The 23372-nt window shown below is 40.5% G+C and overlaps 1 protein-coding gene across 8 annotated transcripts in view; it reads left to right on the top strand.

Annotated features, from left to right (window-relative positions):
• mecom (MDS1 and EVI1 complex locus) overlaps positions 1-13079 on the top strand; it is a 768103-nt gene extending 755024 nt beyond the window's left edge. For all 8 annotated transcript variants that reach the window (XM_059943776.1, XM_059943783.1, XM_059943765.1 and 5 more), the window contains 3 exons: positions 7866-8105; positions 9754-9949; positions 11615-13079. In XM_059943776.1, coding sequence (XP_059799759.1) covers positions 7866-8105; positions 9754-9949; positions 11615-11749 — 571 coding nt within the window. In that variant the 3' untranslated portion in view covers positions 11750-13079. The remainder of the gene's footprint in view (positions 1-7865; positions 8106-9753; positions 9950-11614) is intronic.
• Positions 13080-23372: the final 10293 nt, after the last annotated feature.

A 23372-nucleotide genomic window follows, 5' to 3' on the forward strand; every position in this document is an offset into this window, starting at 1 on the left:
TAGGATTTGAATGGAGAATAACAGGAAACTGGAAGCTCAGAATCTCATTTGTGGGCTGAGCAGAGGTGTTGTGCATAGTCGTCACCCAATCTGCATTTGGTTTTCGTAGTGGAGAGGAGACCACCTCATGAGTACTGAATGCAATTCCAGAAATTGGAAGAATTACACGTGAATCTCTGCTTCACCTGGAAGGAGTTTGGAACTCCAGCTAGTGGGAAAGGAGGAGGTAAAAAATGCAGGTATGGCACCTTCTGCAGTTGCATGGGAAAATGCTGTGAGAACAGTAGTTGGGTATTTCTGCAGACAGAGACCAAATGTTGAAAGGGGAAGGGAAAAGGTTGTTGCATTATGTAGAAGGTAGGCAGACATTATAAAGAATGACTTATTGACGGTGAAGGCTGGGAGGGTGGAAGATGAGGACGAGGTGAATTCTATCATTACTGTAGGTGAGAGATGTGGGGTTGAGGGCAGAACTGTGGGAAATGAATTCAGGTGACTGCTCGTTTCATGGTGATGGAACAAAAGCTGCAATTAAGAAAAAAAAAATCTTAGAAATTGACCGTGATTTCATCTCTACACAAAGGGTGAACCTTGGGAGACTAACAAATGAAATGGAACCAATATTTGAAGCAAAATTCATGTTTCCTATGGCAAGGGAGTCCAAGATCACAGGACAGCACCTCAGAGTAGATGGACATCCATTTAGAATGGAGCTAAGGAGGAATTTCTTTAGCCAGAGAGCAGTGAATCTGTGGAATTTGTTGCCACAGGCAGCTGTGGAGGCTAAGTCTTCATGTATAGTTTCTTGATCAGTCAGTACATGGAGGGATACAGGGAGAAGGCAGGAGTTTGGGACTGAGAGGAAAGTTGGATCAGCCATGATGAAATGCTGGACCAAGCTCAATGGGCCAAATGGTCCAATTCTGCCTCTACATCTTAAGGTCTTCTGGTCTTAAGACAGAAAAAAGTGCTGGGATAGCCATGAGAGTCTGTGGGCTTATACTGGATATTGGTGACTACGTTGTTCTTTGGCAAGAAGGTAGAGAAGTTGAGCAGAAGTAGACAAAGAGCTGGATAGAAGCAAAGCTGATGTACCTTCCAAGCCCATTGAGAGAAAGCACCAACACCACAGTCATGAATATATCAAAGCAAGAGATGAACTTGGGTCCTGAGTGGAACTCAAACGAGCACAGCTTCATGTATCCCACCAAGAGACTAGATTAGCTGGGGCTCATATAATGTTCAATAGCTACAATCTGGAAAAAAATCAAGAAGAGCTGAAAGAGAAGTTCTTCAATGTAAAAATGAATTCAGCCAGGGAAAGGAGGGAGGCAGTAAAAAGGGCTAGTTGAATTTCTGTTCAGGGAAGAATTGAGCATAGAAGATTCTGGTGTGGGGTGTAAGTATAGAGGGAGTGAAGATTCCCAGTGAAAGGGAGCCACTTGCACCCTGAAAAAAAGGACACTGTCAAAAGGGTAGAGAGTTTTACAGGCTTACGTGGAAAGAGATTGGACCAAGTAAGAAAGAATACAGTCAGGGTAGAAGAAAGTACATGCTGTGGGACAGGGACAGGTTGAAATGATGGGTTCACTAGAACAATCCTATTTATGGATCTTGGGGAGGGCTAGGAATGGTAAATCACAGTAGAGAATCTGGAGGAAAAGTCTCCAGAGGAAACGAGATCGGGGATAGAAAGGCCTGAAGTTCAATGGCACGGTGATAGTCTAGAGAGAGATCTGAGAAGGTGTCAGATACTCCCAGTACTATTCTTATCATGTTATTTTACAATGTTTCCCAATGCATACATGTCAGCAAGGTATGTATAATGTATACATTTCATCAAGAATCCTCCATTTTCCCATTGGCAAAGGTTTACTCCTATAACAGAATCATTAGAGTGAGTGTTAATTAACAACCCATGCTTTCTGATTTGACAACATCAGTATGTAAGTAATCCGATCGTGGTCGGGAGAGTCAAGAAAATAGATGTTGATTACTGCACTCAACATTGCACGAATTTCAGGTCAGAAGGGGTGAATCTACTGACCATAAAATAGGCAAAGGCATGATCTTTTGGCAGAGGCATAATCTCGGAGTTCACAGTGGAACTAAGAAGCCTATTTAAGGCTATTGCAAATAACTTGATTCTCTAAAAGCCGTAATAAGGTGCTTTTATGTTACTGCTAAGGTCCCAGGAGAGTCATACTCAAATGATTTATTTTGCAAACTGCCGTTGTTCTTAAGGGAGGCCCGTGTCTAAATCGAAGCCTGAACATTGCATCACAACATATATTAAGTGGAAAAGAAATGGCTTTTTGTTTCTCCTTAATTATTACCATTCTGCTGAGTTTCCACTAGCCATAATTTCCTTTCCTGCCACCTATGCAGTAGAAAAATTGGCCTAGGACCCCTGAAGCAGAGTGCAAGCAATCTGTTCAGTACTGTTGTACAGTCATATTTTAACGGGTTGAGATTTATGATATCTCCATGAATTAAGATGTTTGCTCTGACATTTGTCTTTACCCAGTATTGGGATCCATGGAATCACAGCAGTCTGCCAGGGAAACAATTACCACTGAGATTGTTATCTAACAAACCATGCTTCATGAATAGGTACATTTAATGTAAAAAGGAATTAACATTATTGCAACTAAAATGGGTTATAGTATTCCATGTGGCTGACTGTCCTGAATGCTAACCAGTTTCTGGATTAATAATCAGCTCTTAGTTTACTCAACAGATTCTGGAATTCCACCCAAACTGGGAGATGTGTGTGCCCAATAAATCACGATGTGAATCTGCTGGTTAATTGTGCGTGTGTGTGGATTTGCATAATCTATTTATAATAATGGCTATATCTTCCAAGAGTCAGTAACACAGCTCACAGTCCCCACTCACTTTGGCTGGAAGAGCATTTCCCCTGCTCTCTGAACCCAGGGTGAAGACTGGAGCATTAACCCCTTCTGATGTCAATTCCCGAGGCTTCATCCCCAGATTGTTCCCTACTGGCTTTAACAGAAACCAAAGCTGCTGGTAGAGCTTTGTCTCCTGTGAAAGCTCTGAGTTTTTTCAGAAGTTTAAAATGCATTGACATTCATTAAGAGCATATTACAATACCTAGGAATCACCAGCATTAAAAAGACCATTAAAAATCTATTCCATAGGCTGAAAAACCTCATTAAAATCAATATTTTTCTAAACCCATTATAGGGTTAGGTTTGGAGCCAGGACCCATCGTAATGTGGGAGGCCCATTTACTCAATTACTGGGATCCCATTAGTGGTCTCCATCACTCAGTAATTCCTGTATACAGGTCTGCTGTTCAATTGCATGTGAATGGTTGAACTCCAGAGGTCCCAAGGTAGTTAAGAACACTCTCGTAGTTTGTATATATACCCAAATGTCACTAGTTCTCATAATTACACTTGAATATAATGTTTAAAAAATTACTGTATTGTGTATATTCAAATCCTGCCTGTACATTGTTATGTGCAAATATCTTAATTATATCATATCTGCTTTTGTATACATCGAAGTATGTATGCGTACTCTGAATTAACGTCTGTGTTATTTAAAGCAAATGTTGACCTTTGTTAAGTGACAGAATGACTTGTTTAGATATATGTAGAAGTATAAGTCTCATCTATTTACATTTCATACACTTTAAAAATAATTTACTGCGGCAATTATATTGGCTGAAGAATGTAAATTGGAAGGTATTGCTGCCCATGAACATGTGTTTGCCCTAAAGGTGAACTGCAGTTGGAAATTGCAATATCTGTGCAATTGTGAATGCATGCTTTTGTTTATGTACAATGCATGCTTTGGTTTTGTGTGTGGATGCCTGTGTAAGTGAAAGTGAGAATGTTTGTCTCATTCTCTGTTATTGTACCTACACCTGGTAACAGTTAGTGTGATTTTAATGAATCCTCAGAACACTGGGCTGGAGCATAAATTCTCTTAAGTATATTGGATCCTTTGTATTCTCTTAAATGAGAGTCGGTGTAATGATTTCTTGAGTAAGATCCAAACATGTGCCTGCAATCATATTGAAACTGTTTTATCTATTTGTGTTTTTTTTTGTAAACCCAGCTACAGAATGATAGCTGGGAAATGAATAAAAAATCTTGGAGTTAGTACCTTGACAGATACTTCAGCTGGTAAATAATTGTGGCAGGAACTTACATTTATATAGCTGAAAGAATACAATAGCTATCAGAAAGGAAAGGAGTCAAGGGATCGAAGCACATGAAACTGGGACGGCACATGACGTCAAATGACAATTTTACTAAGGCTCACTGCCACAGATACTGCAGTTTCAAGCTGTACTTCACCTACAGAGAAGCACACAGATATCCAAACACAATGTTTTATCAATATCATATCTGCAGCTATTTATAATAAATATATATGAAAAGTAATTTAATTTGCACCTTTTCTATGAAAAGCATGAGCGCTTTTATTATAAAGGTGGGCTGGAGAAGCCAGTGTTGTTCATAGAGCACAAAATGTTGAGAGGAAATTTAATAGAAGGCCATGACTGGTTTAGACAGAGTAATCAGAGTAAAGCTGTTCCATTGCAAGCTGATTCGAGGACCAAGTGACACCAGTTTAAAAAATTGTACAAATACTGCAAGGGATACATAAGGAAAAAAAAACTTTGTTTACTCATAGAGTAATTTAAATTTGGAATTCACTGTTTATAGATGAAATAGAAATAGAATCAATCAGGGCTTTCAGAAAGACACAAGGTGACAAATTGGCCATCTTCGTGGATTAAACAATTCTACGGTTCTGTGTTCCTTTTTACAACATGTCACTGGTCACTCACTCACTCATCTCAGTAATTCCTCCTCATATTTCCCATTGCTAAATGATGCAGCCCAAAACCATCCCTCAAAGGACACCTGACAAGACATTTATTAGAGTAATAAGAGTTATACAACACACAGTCTTCTTGGCCCAGCTCATCCATGCTGACCAAGATGCCTATCTAAATTAGTCACATAACACTTCCATAAATCACATTGCTCAATCAGTCTGGTGGACTGAAACTTTTTTAGAAAGATCAGAGTTATTAGACAAAACAGCAGAAATGTCAACTTTAGAAAACCAAAAAAGGGAAATCAATATTGAAGGTATAGTCTCTGAAAAAAATCAGAACAATATGAAAATCAATGTGTAAACTTAAAAGGATATATTTTGTGATTTTATTTTGATTTGAGTAACACAATTTCCCTGAGGTAATAAACAAAAATATCTTGATTCTGTTTTAACCAATCAACTGCTGAAAATGCTCACCTAATGATAGTTGTTTAGCATAGCTAGTGATATTTAAATAGCTGATTATTAAACAGTAGGATCACGATCAGACTTGAAGAAATATCAGCTTTTGCAATTAAGCTTTTTTTAACTGTTGATGCCAGTTTTCAACAGGATCAAGTACCAGGAATGAACTGAATCAAAGGCATTTGATAAACCACTAGGTGAAAGATTTCTGTGAGGCTTCTGACATTGAATATATCCAAATCAGAATTTAATAGATTCTCGGATATTATGGGAACTAAAGCATATGGACTTAGTTCAGGAAAGTGGCTGTAAGGTAAAATATTATTGGTGATACCACTGAACGGCAGAGCAGGTGTGATGGGCTGGATATTCTATTCCTCATTCTGTCTCTTAAGAACAGGAACATAGGGTATCACCTGGCTTCAAATGGGCAGAGATGTGAAACCAGAATGTGGTCATCTCATTTACCCGCAACAGAAGAAATGTTTGGCTTACTATTAAGAAAGGACACATATACACTGTGTATTTGCCAAGTAAAAAGAACATCATAGAGACATGAGCTGAAGTTTCAATTCATAGCTTTGGTACTATCATAACTTTGTTAGTTTGTTATCATCTTCTCTGGAATGGAAGTGTATGCTGCAGCCCACCTGATATGCTATGCAAAACACTGGAAAGAATCAGCATCTGTGAAAAGAGGATCAGTGAACTAACCAGGGTTTCAGACCTGAACTATTAATTATTTCTCTCTCTGTAAAGGCTGCCTGACCTGCTGGGCGTTCTCAGCAATTTTTGTTTTTAATTTTCCAGCATTGCAATTTTTGCTTTTCAACCTGATAAGCCACCAAGGAAGTAGTCTGAGGCTGACTGAGACACCACAGATAATTCACCACCTCCTTTCAGTGCTGCTCTTATCTCACTGTCTGACGACACACTCTTAACCATTTTAAAATATTTTGCTCCTCAAGAAATCATTTGTATTACATTGATGATTTCAGGAATCAATTTTGAAGGTGGATTTAATCATACTTTTAATTTTTACATAAAAATGTTTAGCACAGTTTCCTTTTTTTAATATTCTACTCTTCAATCCTTTTTACTAATTAATTGTCCAGTAGACACGGTCTTTCATTTTTTGATCATTTTAATATGCTTTTAGACATTTATTCACAAGTACAGTAATATGATGTTATTCTTTCCAACTCTCTCATCACAACCCATGATATAACTTCCAGGAAAATTATATTTTTCATGGACATCAATATTTTACGTAGCAAGAACTATAAAATAATACACTATATTAATCATGCAATATGAGCTAAATTGTCTTGATCAGAGTCAACACTACAGTATATTTTAAAGAGTATTACATATAAAACAAATATCCCAACTGCTGCACTTTTAATCTACTGACAATCTCACTATGAAAGAGCTCTCTGTACGAGGGGTGATTGATAAGTTTGAGGCCTAAGCTAGAAGGAGTAAATTTTAGAAAACCTAGCACATTTATTTTTCAACATAGTCCCCCCCTACATTTACACACTTAGTCCAGCAGTTGTGGAGCATACCGATCTTGGACCTCCAAAAAGAGTCCACAGTAGTAGTGATTGATAAGTTTGTAGCCTAAGGTAGAAGGAGATGAGTTATACAGCTCTCGTTACGTGCACATGCAGTTTGACTCTTTGAGTGATTATGCAGAAAGTTTGAAGTTAATAACTCATCGGGGTGATTAATAAGTTTGTGCCCTAAGGTAGAAGGAGATGAGTTACTAATTTCAAACTTCCTGCATGTGTATGTAACGACAGCTGTATAACTCATCTCCTTCTACCTTAGGCCATAAACTTATCAATCACCCATCTGTGGACACTTTCTGGGGGTCCAAGATCCGTATGCTCCACGACCGCTGGACTAAGTGTGTAAATGTAGGAGGGGACTATGTTGAAAAATAAATCTGCTAGTTTTCAAAAACTGATTCCTTCTACTTTTGGCCACAAACTTATCAATCACCCCTCATATATCTTCACCTAGATTTGTCTGAATTTTCAACACACCTACCCATTCCCATAAACCATCAATATCAAATATAATTTCATGCCGTCTCATTTACCATGACCTTTAATTTGGTAACATCGGCAAATCCTATCTCTATCCTCAAATCAGTTTCATCAATGGACAAAGCAAATCCTAAAACTGATTCCTGGAATGTGTTACCTTCTTACATTTGCACAAGTAGTGCATTATTTGATCTTATTTTTGACTTTCTCTCCATTAACTACTCTTCTTTCCATTCTGCCACTATCATGCATCTTAATCATTTTAAGAAATTTCTATTTTTGTATTTTATCAATAGCTTCTATATTTTTGTATACTGTATACCTTCCCATTGATTAATATCCCCAGTGAGATGTTCTAATGATCAAAATGGAAAAAGAAACAAACAATGTTTGTACAAAGGAACCCCTTCAGTTCACAGAACTCTCACCATCAGTCCTTGGGTACGATTGCCCTTATTAACTGTGACCAAGCATCAAAGATCAGAATGAAGTCCCTCACCTCTTGCTGTTCTCACTCTCTAGAATCAATGGGAGTCATTATGAGGAGAAAAGTCTCGTGACCAGTCAGAAAATTCGTGAACTGGACGATGATGATGATGATGGAGAAGATGATGTGGAGCTGGAGGAAGACGAAGGAGTCTGTAACCCAATAAGAAAACTAACCAATGATCCAGTTGTTTGTAAGATGGATGGAGGAAATCAAGAACATTCTGAATTTGAGGCGAGGGAGACAGAGCAAGACAGCAAGGAATCTCCTAGCAGGTTGGTCTGTACCACAAGTAGCATTAACAGCGTAATAACAACTAGCACAATCACCTTCAAAGTCCTGCAAACATTAAGTCTCGATATTGAATTGAATTGATTTTATTTCTATAATCCTTCACATACATGAGGAGTAAAAATCTAAATGTTCAATGTGCAATCATAGTTATTTATAATAAATAGAACAGTCAATGTAGTATAGAATATACCCAAGTCAGTGTGAGTTCATCAGTCTGATGGCCTGGTGGAAGAAACTGTCCCCGGAGCCTGTTGGCCCTGGATTTTATGCTGCGGTATTGCTTCCCGGATGGTAGCAGCTGGAATAGATTGTGGTGGGGATGGTTTGGGTCCCCAATGATCCTACGAGCCCTTTTTACACACCTGTCCTTATAAATGTCCTGAAGCACGGGGAGTTCACAACTACAGACGTGCTGGGCTGTCTGCACCACTCTCTGCAGGGTCCTTCGATTGAGGGAAATACAGTTCCCATATCGGGCAGTGATGCAGCTTGTCAGGATGTTCTCAATTGTACCCCTATAGAAAGTTCTTTAGGAATTGGGGGCCCATACTAAACTTCTTCAACTGTCTGAGGTGAAAGAGGTGCTGCTCTGCCTTTTTCACCACACAGCTGGTGTGCACAGACCACGTGAGGGCCTTGGTGATGTTGATGCCAAGGAACTTGAAGCTTTTCACCCTCTCAACCCCAGATCCATTGTCGTCAATAAGGATTAGCCTGTCTCCATTCCTCCTGTAATCCACAACCAGCTCCTTTGTTTCTGTGACATTGAGGGAGAGGTTGTTTTCTTGACACCACTGTGTCAGAGAGATGACTTCTTCCCTGTAGGCCACCTCGTTATTGTTTGAGGTAAGGCCAATCAATGTAGTGTCATCAGCAAATTTATTTAGCAGGTCGGAGCTGTGGGTGGCGACACAGTCATAGGTATACAGGGAGTAAAGTTTAAGTAGTTCCTTGGCATCTATTAGTTGAAAACTAGGTAAGGACAAACAGGCCCATATTTAGATACAGAAGAAACATAAACCGTAGTCTAAAGCTCTTGTAATTAAATATTATACTTGGCTGTTGATTTTTAGTCCCCATTCATACAGCTACTTAGAGAGTGCATTAACTTAATGCTTTGGCTCCAGAATGTGTGTAGAGGTATCAGCTTCAGAAACACATAACAAATTTAATTTTTGGATCTTGTAAACCAAGTAATCATGTTATATATAGAAATATTATGAAGAGATTGGATGGATTTTAATCTACATCCCTTGCTGACTATCTGACTTTACACCCAACTAGAGTGATTTAATTCTCCATTGATGTTAGTTGAACATGAGGGTGGGCAAACTGAAAACTCAAGTGAAAACCCAGTCCATTCTGATTTGTGAGAGTTATAGACAGGAGGCTGTGAGCAGGTCATGTAGATTTTGTTCTCTACCCTGTGGCTCGGAAGAAGCCTCCTCATTCCACATCTCATCAAGCACATTGCAGTTTTCTTTGGAAACATCAGGCTTTAATATCATGACTAACAATCAACTCAGTTTGTTTCGTTCTGGAGAAAATATGGACTGAAATGATTGTGCCAGAGTTACTTGGTATTGTTTGCATATGCACATCGTACAACCAATCTGTTCTTCTTTGAAGTTATAAAGCAGATGATGTGAGACTTGAAAACAAGAGCAGTCTTTCCGCCCTAGAACATATCCGGCACTTCACAGACAGCCTCAACGCAAGGAAAGCTGAGAACAGTCAATTCGTTGAGGCCGATCTGAACACATACAGCACTACCCATCTGTCAGAGGATCTGAAGCAGCCCTTATACAGGAAATCAAAGTCACAGGTGAGACACATGAGAGGACGGTGTTCACTTTATGACATGAGGTTAATTAGCTAAAGAATTGGGTGAATTGGATGAGTGTTCATCCTGTCTATTGACGTGTATCATTGAGTCATAGAGATACAGCATGGGAAATCACACTTTGGCCCACCAAGTCTGAAATTAATCCTCAATTTACACTAATCTAATATTATTTCCATTCTCCCAGCCTTCAAAACCAGCTTATATCACTCACCTGTACAGCAAGGTCTACTCACTAATTAACCTAAAGACCTGCATGTCTTTGGGGTGTAGGGAAAACCCACGTAGTAACAGGGAGAAATCCACAGGACTGAACCTTTGTCTCTGGCATTGTGAAGCAGTGGCTTCAACTGCATCACCCACGCTGCCCGACAGTAATAGCATTCCCACAGCAAGTTTTATCGGCCAATGGAATTAATCAAGTTTGGTGCCGACCGGGTATACTGGATAAAACACTAACAATGAAATGAACCAGAATTAGCCCATGGAGCCTTTTCACCGGTTTGTGTCTGTGTTCATTGGCAAAAGAAAATCCTGTTTGTAGGGCTCCAGCAACTACCAACATCTGCAACCAAGTATAGCAGCAACATGGGCATTTACCTGATATTGTGGAAAATTGATAGAATATCCTATCCACACACATAAAAAATAGATTAAATTCAATCTATTCAGCTACCAGCCTGGTATCACATTCGGTTATTAACAGAGGGACGGAAGGGGCAGTCACCTCCAACAATCCTTCTTTGTGTAATGTATCAGTGGATCAAGATCCTGGACAACCCTGCCAGAACAGTATGGAAGTGCCCCAAGCAAAAGAATTGCAGTGACTTCAGGCAGAGGGTGCCATGTTCTTCTCAAGAATGATTAAGAATGGCCTTTCCTGACAACAGCCACAAAGTGCAAATAAATGAAAAATAACAAACCACGGGTCCCTAGGGAAGCTAATTTTCCAACTGAGTTAGTATTTCCCATTCAGCAACCCACAAGAAGCCTGTACCGTAGGGTTCCTTCCAAAGTGTCATGTTAATTAGATTTAGAAAGAGGGTTTCCAGTACAGAGTCATGAAATCTGATCTCTCTGTCCAACAATGCAACTTCTCCTGGACATGTTACTTAGATTTGTACCTCTTGGTTCTATGACATGATGTTTTACCACTTTGTTTTCCATAAGTTCAAGTATTTATTGTTGTGTACACACAACCTGGTCAATAGGAGGATGCTCTAGCTCTTGAATCAGCACAGACCTATTTATTTATTGAGATACAGAGTGGAATAGTCCCCTTCACTTCGAGCTGCGCTGCCCAGTAATCCTTGATTTAATTGATTTAATCACAGGACAATTTACAAAGACCAATTAACCAACCAACTAGTACATCTTTGGACCGCGGGAGGAAACGGGAGCCTCTGGAGGAAACCTGCGCGGTCATGGGGAGAACGTACAAACTGCTTGCAGACAGTGGCGGGAATTGAACCGACGTCGCTGGTACTGTGAAGTGTTGCGCTGGCCACTGCGCTACCATTCCACCCTCGACTGGTGGGAAGATGGTTGTTGGTTGGACGGGAATAATAACTAAATTAAAAGCATGCTGCAGCACATACTGTAATTTTTCTTCTTTTATCTTAACTCTTCTTTTGCTTTCCTTGCTAGGCCTATGCCATGATGCTCTCTCTGTCCGACAAGGAACCCATTCACTCCGCATCGCACAGTGGCCCCAACATGTGGCACAGTCTGCCAAGAGCTGCAACAGAGCCCAGCACCCTGCAATCTGTTAGCCATGTATGACACTTCGCAATAACCAGATGGGACCAAGTCCAGCGTCGTACATAGCATGACCTTTGGAATTTTTGATTCTTTTATTTTTACCCTTTCCTTTCGTGTCTATTTATAGAGAGAGACTCCTGAGCAGAAAGCCTTAGAAATCTGCTGGGTCACCCCAATCGGAATTTTGTGACCTTAAACTGACAGTTTAAAAAAAAAAGAATTGTATTTATTCTCCTAGTATTTTGTTTTGCACAGCGAAGGCAGCTGCGTTGTGAGGATCAATGCAACTCAAAGTAGTTCAACTAGGAACTGGGTGCTCACGTCTCCGTGGCCCAGGAGAGCGTCTTCCATTGTACTCACTGGGAGAGGGTTAGACCATTTTCAATGTATCTGAGAATTCGATTTGTTGAAAACTAAATCATTTGTATAAAATTCATTTTAATGGGGAGTTTGGGCAACATTGTCTCTTCCTGTACAAACCTATTATTTGCATTATTTTTCAGTTCTTTTAAGCACAAATCAAGATGACTTTTATTATTGTGTAATCAAACTCTGTTTCATAAAACAAAGACAACACTGAAGATCTCCAATCTGCATTCAGAAATAAATGTTTCTTCCCCCACCCCCCGGAAAACTTCCAAATTAACTTTAATTTTAGACAATCATTTGTGTAATTTTTGTTAACGATGTGTGTGCGGCACTGTGCTATTTATTTGGTTACTTAGCAATATCACACTGTTCAGTTCACACACAAGCATACACACATACTGACAGGTGCTTCATATCACAGGTTGAGATCTTTGATCCCAAGTCTGGGGCAGGGAGGGTGAGGGTGGGGATAGGGAGGGGAGGGGTAAGGCAGCGGATATACATGAGTGCCAAATAGTGTTGGGGGAAAAAAACACAAAAAAATCAATCTTATGCGTTTTAATGAATCTGCCTAATGAATAGACTTTACTTAGTTTGTTTTGTTTAATACAATGAGCTGATTCGATTGTATGAACAGTTATGACTCCTTCATTACAGCATGATTCTCCTAATTAGACCTGTACCTGATATTTTAAGCTATTTGTCTGCTTGTGTGGTGTTTTGTTCCAGTAACCCTATTCAGTGGCAGCAGTTAAGGTATAAATGTGCCAAACTTATGTTTGAAAAAAACAAAAAAACAGATTGTATTTCTTATATTTCGCCGTTCATGGCGAGCAGATTCGTCTTTTTTTTGTTTATATCTGATTTTGAATAGCCAGCAAACTGAGGTACTTTCTCTAAATGCTTTGTACAATGTATCTGTTATGCATTTAAATAAAAATATAATGAGAGGAACAGCTAATAAAAATAAAAGCAAACCCAAGGTCTGCTTGTGCATGTATGTTCAGACACCAAGATCTTGAATGAGTGGTTTCCATCTCTCTATCTTCTCCCTTTTTTCCACTCCCCCTTTTGGCCCCCTCTTACCATTTCTCTTCCTCTCACCTGCCCATCACCTTCTTCTGCCAGCCATCCTGCTTCCTTTTCTCCCATGGTCCACCCTCCTCTCCTATCAGATTCCCTCTTCTTCAACCTATCACCTCCCAACTTTTTACTTCGTTCCTCCCTCCCCAAGCACATACCTTCTGACCCTCACCTTCTTTCACCTGTCATTTGCCAGTTTATACTCCTCCCTCCCCCCCCCCAATTCTGGCTTCTATCCCCCCCTCCTTTTCAGTCCTGATGAAGGGTCTTGGCCCAAAACATTGACTGTTTAATCCCCTCTGTAGATGCTGCCTGACCTGTTGAGTCCGGGTGCATTTTGCATTTGTTGCTCTGGGTTCAGCAGTGCTGGAAATGGGTGAAAGTGTGCAATGTGGGCAAAGCACCAGCCCAGCTTTCCCAGTCTGCCAACAGTGGATGCTTAGCCATTTCCTGAGCCAAAGATGGGGATAGCAAAATACAAAATACAACTTGGGTTAGTAAATTTGCTGATGACACAAAGGTTGGGGGTGTTGTGGAGGGCTGTCAGAGGTTACAACAGGACATTGATAGGATGCAAAACAGCTGAGAAGTGGCAGATGGAGTTCAACTCAGGTAAGTGTGAAGTGGTCCATTTTGGTAGGTCAAATATGATGGCAAAATATAACATTAATGGTAAGACTCTTGGCAGTGTAGAGGATCAAAGGGATCTTGGGGTCCAAGTCCATAGGACACTCAAAGCTGCTACGCCGGTTGACTCTGTAGTTAAGAAGGCAAACGGTGCATTGGCCTTCATCAACTGTGGGATTGAGTTTAAGAGCCGAGAGGTAATGTTGCAGATTTATAGAACCCTAGTCAGACCCCACTTGGAGAACTGTGCTCAATTCCGGTCACCTCACTACAGTACAGGAAGGACGTGGAAGCCATAGAAAGGGTGCAGAGGAGATTCACAAGGATGTTGCCTTGGTTGGGGAGCATGCCTTATGAGAATAGGTTGAGTGAACTCGGCCTTTACTCCTTGGAGTGACGAAGTATGAGAGGTGACCTGATAGAGGTGTACAAAATAATGAGAGGCATTGATCATGTGAATAGTCAGAGGATTTTCCCCAGGGCTGAAATGGCTAGCTCGAGAGGGCATAGTTTTAAGGTGCTATGAAGTAGGTACAGAGGAGATGTCAGGAGATGTTTTTTTATGCAGAGAATGGTGAGTGTGTGGAATGGGCTGTCGGCAGCAGAGATGGAGGCGGAAACAATAGGGTCTTTTAAGAGACTCCTGGATGATTGCATGGAGCTTAGAAAAATGGATGGCTATGGGTAAAGCCTAGGTAGTTCTAAGGCAGGGACATGCTCGGCACAGCTTTGTGGGCTGAAGGGCCTGTATTGTGCTGTATGTTGTCTGTGTTTCTATGTAACTACTACCAGAATTAAGTGGCATTTATGAAGGGGAATGGACCATTTGAGTTTATGTGAATATAATAAAGATGATATGACTGAGATAATGGGTGTTTTAAAAGTAAATTGTTTTTCATAGAGGTAGCTAAAGAGAATAAGGATTTCATTTAATGATTTCCTGACTGGCATGGTGAACACTCAGCTGCCACCTATCCTGCACCACGTCACTGAAGAGCAGGCAGATGTGGAATGTACACACATGCAGAGGAATATGTAACACACATACACTGACACAAACAGGTAAATATACAGTACATTTATACACACACAGAGATGAAGAGCATAGACATACAGAGACAAATGTAGTACAAACACACATACACATGTGCTAAATATTTAAAATGGTAACCTGCTTAAACAGGGCCATGACAGCTGAGTTGGAAAGTCATTTAGATCTTCAATTGAGCTAAAGCACAACTAAAGTTTTCAATTCTCGGAGCAAGGAGAGGTGACCAATAACTGGTTACTTTCCTTCTAAAATGGGCATCATCATCTGGTTATTCGCTGCCTTCTCAGACATACTGCAACCCTGCTTCTGGCCAGCTTGGGCAGCTGCGACAGCAAGCCTCCACTCCACCTCTAAGATTTCCCTACAGTGGCTATGGAACTGAGACAGCAGTGGCAGCAGCATTTTCTGCTGACGCAGGAGGCAAGTATCCAGGCTGAGACACGGTTATCTCCGTGGCTTGTCTTTTTCCACAGTTCTGCTTCCTGTCAACGGCACTCTGGAAGAAAGTCCACTCAATCGATTTCACCAACCTGAATTTACGTGCTGATTCTTAAGATATGTTTTCCTTCAAATATCATTTTATGATCCAATGTCATTAAGCCATAAACTCTCTGGAGCCACAAGTGATGATGATCCAGAGCAGATGGACCTAAATTGTGGTTCAGACACACTGTGTATAAATATGCTCCTAATTGCAATTTTAAATCTCAGTTAACTCAGATTTACTTCCACTTTTATTTCTTCATTTCTGGTTTGATCCGGTCACACATGTTAGTATTTTGAGAGCCTTGCTCTTTTGTCAATTCATTGGCATTTCTAGACCAATGGAACACAAGAATGATTAGAACAAACACCAAAGATAAGAGGCAAGGGTTCATGAAGTGGCATAGAATGCACAGATGCCCCACCAGGAAAGACTGCTGATAGTCCTTTGAACCAAAGAGCACTGGGTGACGTTACAAGCATGAATATGGCATTCCAGTCACTACTGATGTGAACGCTCAGCATACGATGCCAACTTCTATATGTTACCACTAACCTTACAAAGAAGATAATGGAAAATTTGACCAATGTGTATCTGAGTCAAAGGATGATGTGTTCAAACCACTTTCCCAAAACTTAATGAAATTTTAGCACTGTACTGGTGCTATGCCATTGGACGTGCCATTTTACAAATGAGTTGTTATGATTGTGGATGAAGGTAAAAGAATCCAAGGTAACGACAGAGCTTCTGCCTCACTGCTCCATTGATCTGGGTTCAGTCCAAACCTCTGGTGCTGTTTGTATAGTTTGTACGTTCCCTTTGGGACCAGGTGGGTTTTCCTCTGTGTGCCTCTGTTTATTCCCACTGTAATACTGACTTTAGCTTCTCTCTCTCTCAAATTGCCAGGTGCAATCGATCTTATTATCATCACTGATTCCTAAGGGTTCCTTTACCTTAAGCTCCTTAATCAAATTTGGTTCATTACACAACACCCAATCCAGAATAGCCTATCCATTCATGGGTTGAACCACAGGCTGCTCTAAAAGGTCATCTCATAGACATTTTATAAATTCTCTTTCTTGGAATACAGCACCAACCTGATTTTCCTGATCTACTTGCATATTGAAATCCTCCATGACTATCATAACACTGCCTATACCCAAATTAAAGTGTAGGTCTTATGAGGATAGATTAAGTGAGCTCGGGTTTTTCATTTTGGAGTGAAACAAGTTGAGAAGCAACTTGATTGAGGTATACAAGATCATAAAAGGCATATATCAAGTGGATAGCCAGAGATTTTTCCCTGTGCGGAAATGCTAATGTGAGGGGGCATAATTTTAAGCTGGTTGGAGGAAAGTATAGTGTGGATGAGGTATTTTACAGTGAGTGTAGGGGTGTGTTGAATGCCCTGCCAGAGATGGTGGTAAAGACAAATACATTAGGGACATTTAAGAAACTCTTCATTAGGCACATGGATGATAGGAAAGTGGAGGGATGGCTAAGATTGATCTGAGCATATGTTAAAAGATCAGCACAACATCATTGGGCTGAATGGCCTGTATTGTGCTGTAGTATTCTATGTCCCATTACATAATACCTGCATTGGTGTCCTATGCTCTCTGTTCTATGTGGTAACACGTACAAGGACAGATTAGGACCTGTATCTGGAATTAGTTTATTATTGTTACATGTACTGAGATACAGTGAAAAGCATTGAGCTAGTATAAGGTAAAACAAAAACGGAATGGAGAATAAGTGCAACAACTACAGAGAAAGTGCAATGCAGGTAGACAATAAGGTGCAAGATAATAACAAGGAAGATTGTGAGGTCAAGAGTCTACCTTATAATTTGAACCATTCTACAGTTTATTAACAGCCAGGTAGAAGCTATCCTTTAGCCTGGTGATTTGTGCTTTCAGGCTTTTTTATCTTCTGTTCAATGGAAGTGGGGAGAAGGGAGAATATCAGTGATCAGCTTGTGATCTTTGATTGTTTGCTGCTTTACTGAGGCAATGAGAATTATAGACAGGTCCATAGAGGGGAGGTTGGATCCTGTAATATGTTGAGCTATGTCCACAGCTCTCTGTAGTTTCTTTCAATCACAGACAGAACAGTTATCATACCAAGCCTTGATGCATCTGGATAGGATGGTTTCTATGGTGTAGCAACAAACATTGCTAAGGATTGAGGGAGTTGTGCCAAATTTCTTTAGCCTCTCGAGGAATTAGAGGTTGTGGCATCTGCATGGTTGGACCAGATCAGACTATTGGTGATGTCCACTCCTAGCATTCTGAAGCTCTCCTCAATCTCTCAACCTCAACATCTTTTATGTAGGCAACAGAATGTGCATTTCTCTCCCTGTCCAGAAGCCAACAACCATCTTTTTTGTTTTACTGTCATTGATCGAAAGGTTGTTTTCATGACACCATTTTAATAAGCTCTCTACTCCTTCCTGTACTCCGACTCATCCTTATTTGAGATATGGCCCATCAATGGCAGTATCATCTACAAACTTGTAGGTGGAGTTAATCTGGCCACACAGTCATGAGTGTATAAAGAGTAGAGAAGATGGCTGAAGACACAGACTTGTGGAACACCAGGTGAAGTTAAGAAGAATGAAAAGTGACTTGACTGAAATCTGAAACAAGAGAAAATTTGGAGATGCTGGCAATCCAAGCAACACATACAAAATGCTGGAGGAACTCAGCAGGACAGGCAACATCTATGGAAAAGTGTCCTGATGAAGGGCCTCTGCCCGAAATGTTAACTGCATTCTTTTCTATAGATGCTGCCTGACTTACTGAGTTCCTCCACTATTTTGTGTGTGTTGACTGAAATCTGAAGAGTTTTGATAGGAGTTTGACAAGAGTTTTGGAGAGAAAGCTTCCTGTCATGAAAAAATTAGTGTCAGGGGTTACTGCTTAAAAAGTAAGGGATTATCCTTTTATATAAAAATGAGAATAACTTTGAGGGAACAACTAAAAATAATGGAGACTTTAAAGGTTTTTTATAAAACAGAGGTAAATGGATACTTAGTAAGCAAGGGCTAAAAGGTGGCTGTGGGTGGACAAGTATACTGACTTGAGCTTACAGTTAATTTAGCCATGATCTTGTCACATGCCAACAAGCCTGCTCCTATTGTTTGTTTGTACTATAATAATTAGAAGAAAAACATAAAAATATAATTCTTGATTCTTGTATTGAAAAGAATCAACAGAAGTTCCTTGCAGAAATATATTATAAAAGGTTAAGGGCTTTGAATCTTCAAAGCTCTCCACTGATTACCAACCTTCTCTGGATATTGGTGCTGATGGCTGGTTTTATTTAAGTCCACTGTAACCTCTAAGAGAAGCATGGCATCCATTTTAGTGAAAACCCTATCAGCTTGGTTCAAGAAGCCTGCTGGAACGTTGTGCTTGGCAACAAAATGCAGATCTGCCTCTCCCAGGCGGAGCCAGGTTTTCCGAACACCCTCGTTCCCCTCCTTTGCCACTGGCCATAGCAATGGGAAAGTGTGCCTTTAATTACTTATGTGAGACAGTGCCCGAGGGAATCTTCACAACACATGCACTCTGTTCCTGAGTGCAGTCATCCTATCACAAATAAATCAGAGTTTTAAAGTAAGGCTTCCAGTTCCATCTCACCACCAGGCTCGTTCATGTTAGATTCATTGTTTTATAATCACTTCGTACTAATCTAATAATTTATAAATACTCTTCAGCATTTCTACCTGCATTTGTATGAATCCCCTGCCTTTGTCCATAAAACTGGGGAAATTGTTTGGCTAATTATGTTTGCAATTAATACATTTAATTAATAAATAAAAAAGCTGTCTTGAAATTAGTTGTAATCAATTCTTAGCTGTACAAATTATTCATTCTTTAGTATTGTAATTGACGATTTTATTGGAAAGACCTCCATTAAGTTACAAGTATTACAATTCCCTTCTTAAACAAACACTTTCCAGTGTTTATGAGTTTTAATGGATGAATGAGATTTACTCCAGCCAGAATTGCTCAAATCAAAATTTCACTGCAAAAACAGTTATATTTTTAATACCATTGTCTTCAAATGAAGACTCAGTCTGAAATGTAGGCACAACAGACTAAGGAGGATCAATAGTTCTTTGTTTGGAAGGGTCTGTTTGCCACTGAGTAAGAGGAGGGCAGGCTCATTTTGACAGGGGCTGATTCTCAGTCTGGTAAGGACACTATCACTGTGGGATTTGACAGGTTGTTTGCAAGGAACTGCCTCAGTAGGGCCAGCTTTGCGGAGTCATTAATACATTGATCATTTTACAGGGAATTCATAGACTCTGGCGCATGAATTTTCAGAAGGCCCATGACATGAGGCTGTTTAACAAGATAGGAGTCCATGGTATTGCAGGAAATATACTAGCATGGAAAGAGAATTAGCTAATTGGCGGGAGGCATGGACTGAGAGTAATGGGAGCATTTTCTTGTTGGCTGCCGATGACTGGTGGTGTTCTGCAGGGGTCAGTGTTGGGACCCCTTACTTTTACGACATTTGTCAATGATTTGGATCATCTACTTGATGGCTTTGATGTTAAGTTTGCAGACAATGGCGAGGATAGGTGGAGGGACAGATAATGTTGAGGAAGCAGGGAAGCTGCAGAAGGGCTAAGACAGAGTAGGAAGATGTGCAAGAAATGGTGGATGTAATGCAGTAGCAGGAAGTCTATGGTCATGCAATTTGGTAGAAGGAACAAAAGCATGGACTATTTTTGAAAGAGATAGAAAATTCAAAAATCCAAGGTGCAAAAGGACCTGGGTGACCTCACGCTGGGTTCCTAAAAGTTAGTTTGCAGGTTGAATTGGTGGTGAGGAAGGCAAATACAACGTTGAGAGGACTGGAATGTCATGCTGACGATTAAAAAAGCATTGGTGAGGCCGCAGAAAACCATAAGATATAGAAGCAGAATTAGGCCATTTGGACCATCCAGTCTGCTCCACTATTTCATCATCACTGATCCAGTTTTCCTCTCAGCCCCAATCTCTTGCTTTCTCCTCATGTCCTTTCATGCTCTGACCAATCAAGAATCTTTGTATGAACCTCTGCCTTAAGTACAATATGCATAAAGACTTGGACTCCACAGAAGCCTGATGCAAAGAATTCCACTGAATCACCACTCTCTGGCTAAAGAAATTCCACCTCATCTCTGTTGTAAAAGGACACCCTTTTATTCTGAGGCTGTGTCCTCTGGTCTTAGACTCTCCTACCAAATAAAACATCCTCTGCACATCCACTGTAAAAGACCTTTCACTATTCAATAGGTTTCAATTAAGTCACCACTCATTCTTCTGAACCCAGTGCTGTCAAATACTCTCCATATGGCAAGTCATTCAATCCTGGAACAATTTCTGTGAACCTCCTTTGAACCCTCTCCAGTTTCAGCACATCCTTTCTAAGATAAGTGGCCCTAACTGCTCACAATACTCCAAAGTGGGGCCTCACCAGTGCTTTATAAAGACTCAACATTTCACCGTTGCTTTTATGTTCTAGTCCTCATGAAATTAATGCTAATATTGCATTTACCTTCCTAAGCACTGACGTTATCTGCAAACTAACCTTTAGGGAATCCTGCACAAGGGCTCCCAAGTCCCTTTGCACCTCAGTTTTTTTTTTGTATTTTCTCTTCATTTACAAAACAGCCTGCTCTTTCATTTCTTTTAACCAAGTGCATGGCTATACAGCTGCCACTTATTTGCCCATTCTCCTAATCAGTCTCTCCTTCCTCTCAACTACCTGCCCCCCCCACCTATTTTCATAGTATCTATAAACTTTCAATTTCATCAATTTCATCATCAAACCATTGACATATAACATAAAAAGAATCGAACCCAACACAGACCCCTGTGGAACACCACTAGTCACCAGGAGCCAGCCAGAAAAGCTCCCTTTATTCCCACTCTTTCCCTCCTGGCAATCAGCCACTGTTTTATCCATGTTAGGATCTTTCCAGTAATACCATGGGCTTGTAACTTGTTAAGCAGCCTCATGTGTGGCACCTTGTCAAAGGTTTTCTGAAAATCCAAGTCTACAATATCAACTAATTCTCCTTTGTCTATACTGCTTGTTATTTCTTCAAATAATTCCAGAAGATTTGTCAGGCAAGATTTTCCCTTGAGGAAACCATGCCAACTATGGCCTATTTTATTATGTGCCTCCAAGCACGTTGAGGCCTCATTCTTAATAATCAACTCCAACATTTTTCCAACCATTGAGGTCAGACTAACTGGTCTATAGTTTCCCTTCTCCTACCTCTTTCCCTTTTTGAATAGTGGAATCACATTTGCAACTTTCCAGTCTTCCAGAATCATTGCAGAACCTAGTGGTTCTTGAAAGATCATTACTAATGCCTCCACAATCTCTTCAGCCACCTCTTTCAGAACTCTGGGGTGTACACTATCTGATCCAGGTGACTTATCTAACTTCAGACCTTCCAGTTTCCTAAGAAACTTCTCTCTAGTAATGGTAGCTTCACACACTTCATAACCCCTGATACCTGGAACTTCCACCATACTGCTAGTGTCCTCCACAGTGAAGTCTGCTGCAAAATACTTATCCAGTTCATCTGCCATTTCTTTGTCCCCCATTACTACCTCTCCTGCTTCATTTTCCAGCGATTGATATCCACTCTCATCTCTCTTTTACACTTTATATATCTGAAAAACATTATTTAACATTATCCCTTTCTTGAACAGAGGAATTACATTAGCCACATTCCAGTCATCTAGTATTACTTTTCTAGCCAATGGGGTGCAAAGATCATCGCCAAAGGCAAAACAATTTTTTCCCTCACTTCCCATAGTAACCTGGTAGATATCCCACCTGGCCACGAGGCATTGTCTATCGCAATCTTTTTCAGAAGTTCCAGCACATCTCATTTCTTAACATCGGCATGCTTTCGCATATCAGCCTGCTTTATTCTGTGCTCACAAAGGTTAAGTTTCCTCTCACTGGTTAATACTGAAGCAAAGTATTCATTAAGGACTTAACCTACCTCTTCCAATGGATTTTTCTTCTATCCCTGATTGTTCCTACTGTTGCTCGGGTCATCCTCCTGCTCTTCACTGATGTGTTGAATGCCTTAATCCTGATCACCAAAACATTCTCCTGCCTCCTGTTCTATGTTCTATCGGAGTCTGCGAACTATAGTTCTTCACAAGCGGTGCATTTTTGGACCAGCTGAATGACCTGGTACTACACAATCTACAGAACGTTAGGGAGCAGCCCCATAGACATCCCAGCTCTTCACCGATTTCACTGACTGATGCGTCACGGGAGACTGAAACACGGAAGCAGTGTGTGTTGCATTGGAAGAAGGCTTCTGTTCTTGAACCATGTCTTTCTCTCTCTTTTGATGGAGAGAGCCTATCAATCCTTGGAGAAGCAACGTGGATGGTTGTAACATTGGCACAACAAGTTGTCGGTCTCCACTCTCATTGTTGCAGGAGAGCGACCTTGCTTTCCCTCAATGCAGAGAGAGCCTGCGTGAGATACTGATGTGCTGAGTTATGGATTGCAGATTTTGATGGACTCCAGATCAAGATTTCTGAGGGCCATTGCTACCGTTTGCATGGTGGGCAGGTTTGGAGGGGGGGCTCGGTGCTTCTGCTGACGCAAATGGGGGGAGAGTTGATGCTTCTGCTGCTGCTTGTGTGATGGGAGGGGGAAATGGGGCTTCAGGGTACTGACCTTTCTATCATTCATTCTATGGGGTTTATTGTTTTGTGGAAGTCTGCAAAGAGGAAGAATTTCAGGTTGTATACTGTATACATTCTTTGTTATTAAACTGAACCATTTTCCAGGTCACATAAGTCCATTCTTCAGCTAAATCCTTGTATTTCTCTAGAAACCTCTCTGATCATTGTTTCCTAAACTTTAAGTAAGTTTCTTTCTTCCTCATGACTAGATGTTCCACATCTCTTGTCACTCATGGTTCCTTTACCCTAGCATCCTTTCCCTGCCTCATTGGGACGTACATATCAAGAATTCCTATCAAGAAT

The sequence above is a fragment of the Hypanus sabinus genome, chromosome 2, assembly GCF_030144855.1.
Source record: "Hypanus sabinus isolate sHypSab1 chromosome 2, sHypSab1.hap1, whole genome shotgun sequence".
Taxonomy (NCBI): domain Eukaryota; kingdom Metazoa; phylum Chordata; class Chondrichthyes; order Myliobatiformes; family Dasyatidae; genus Hypanus; species Hypanus sabinus.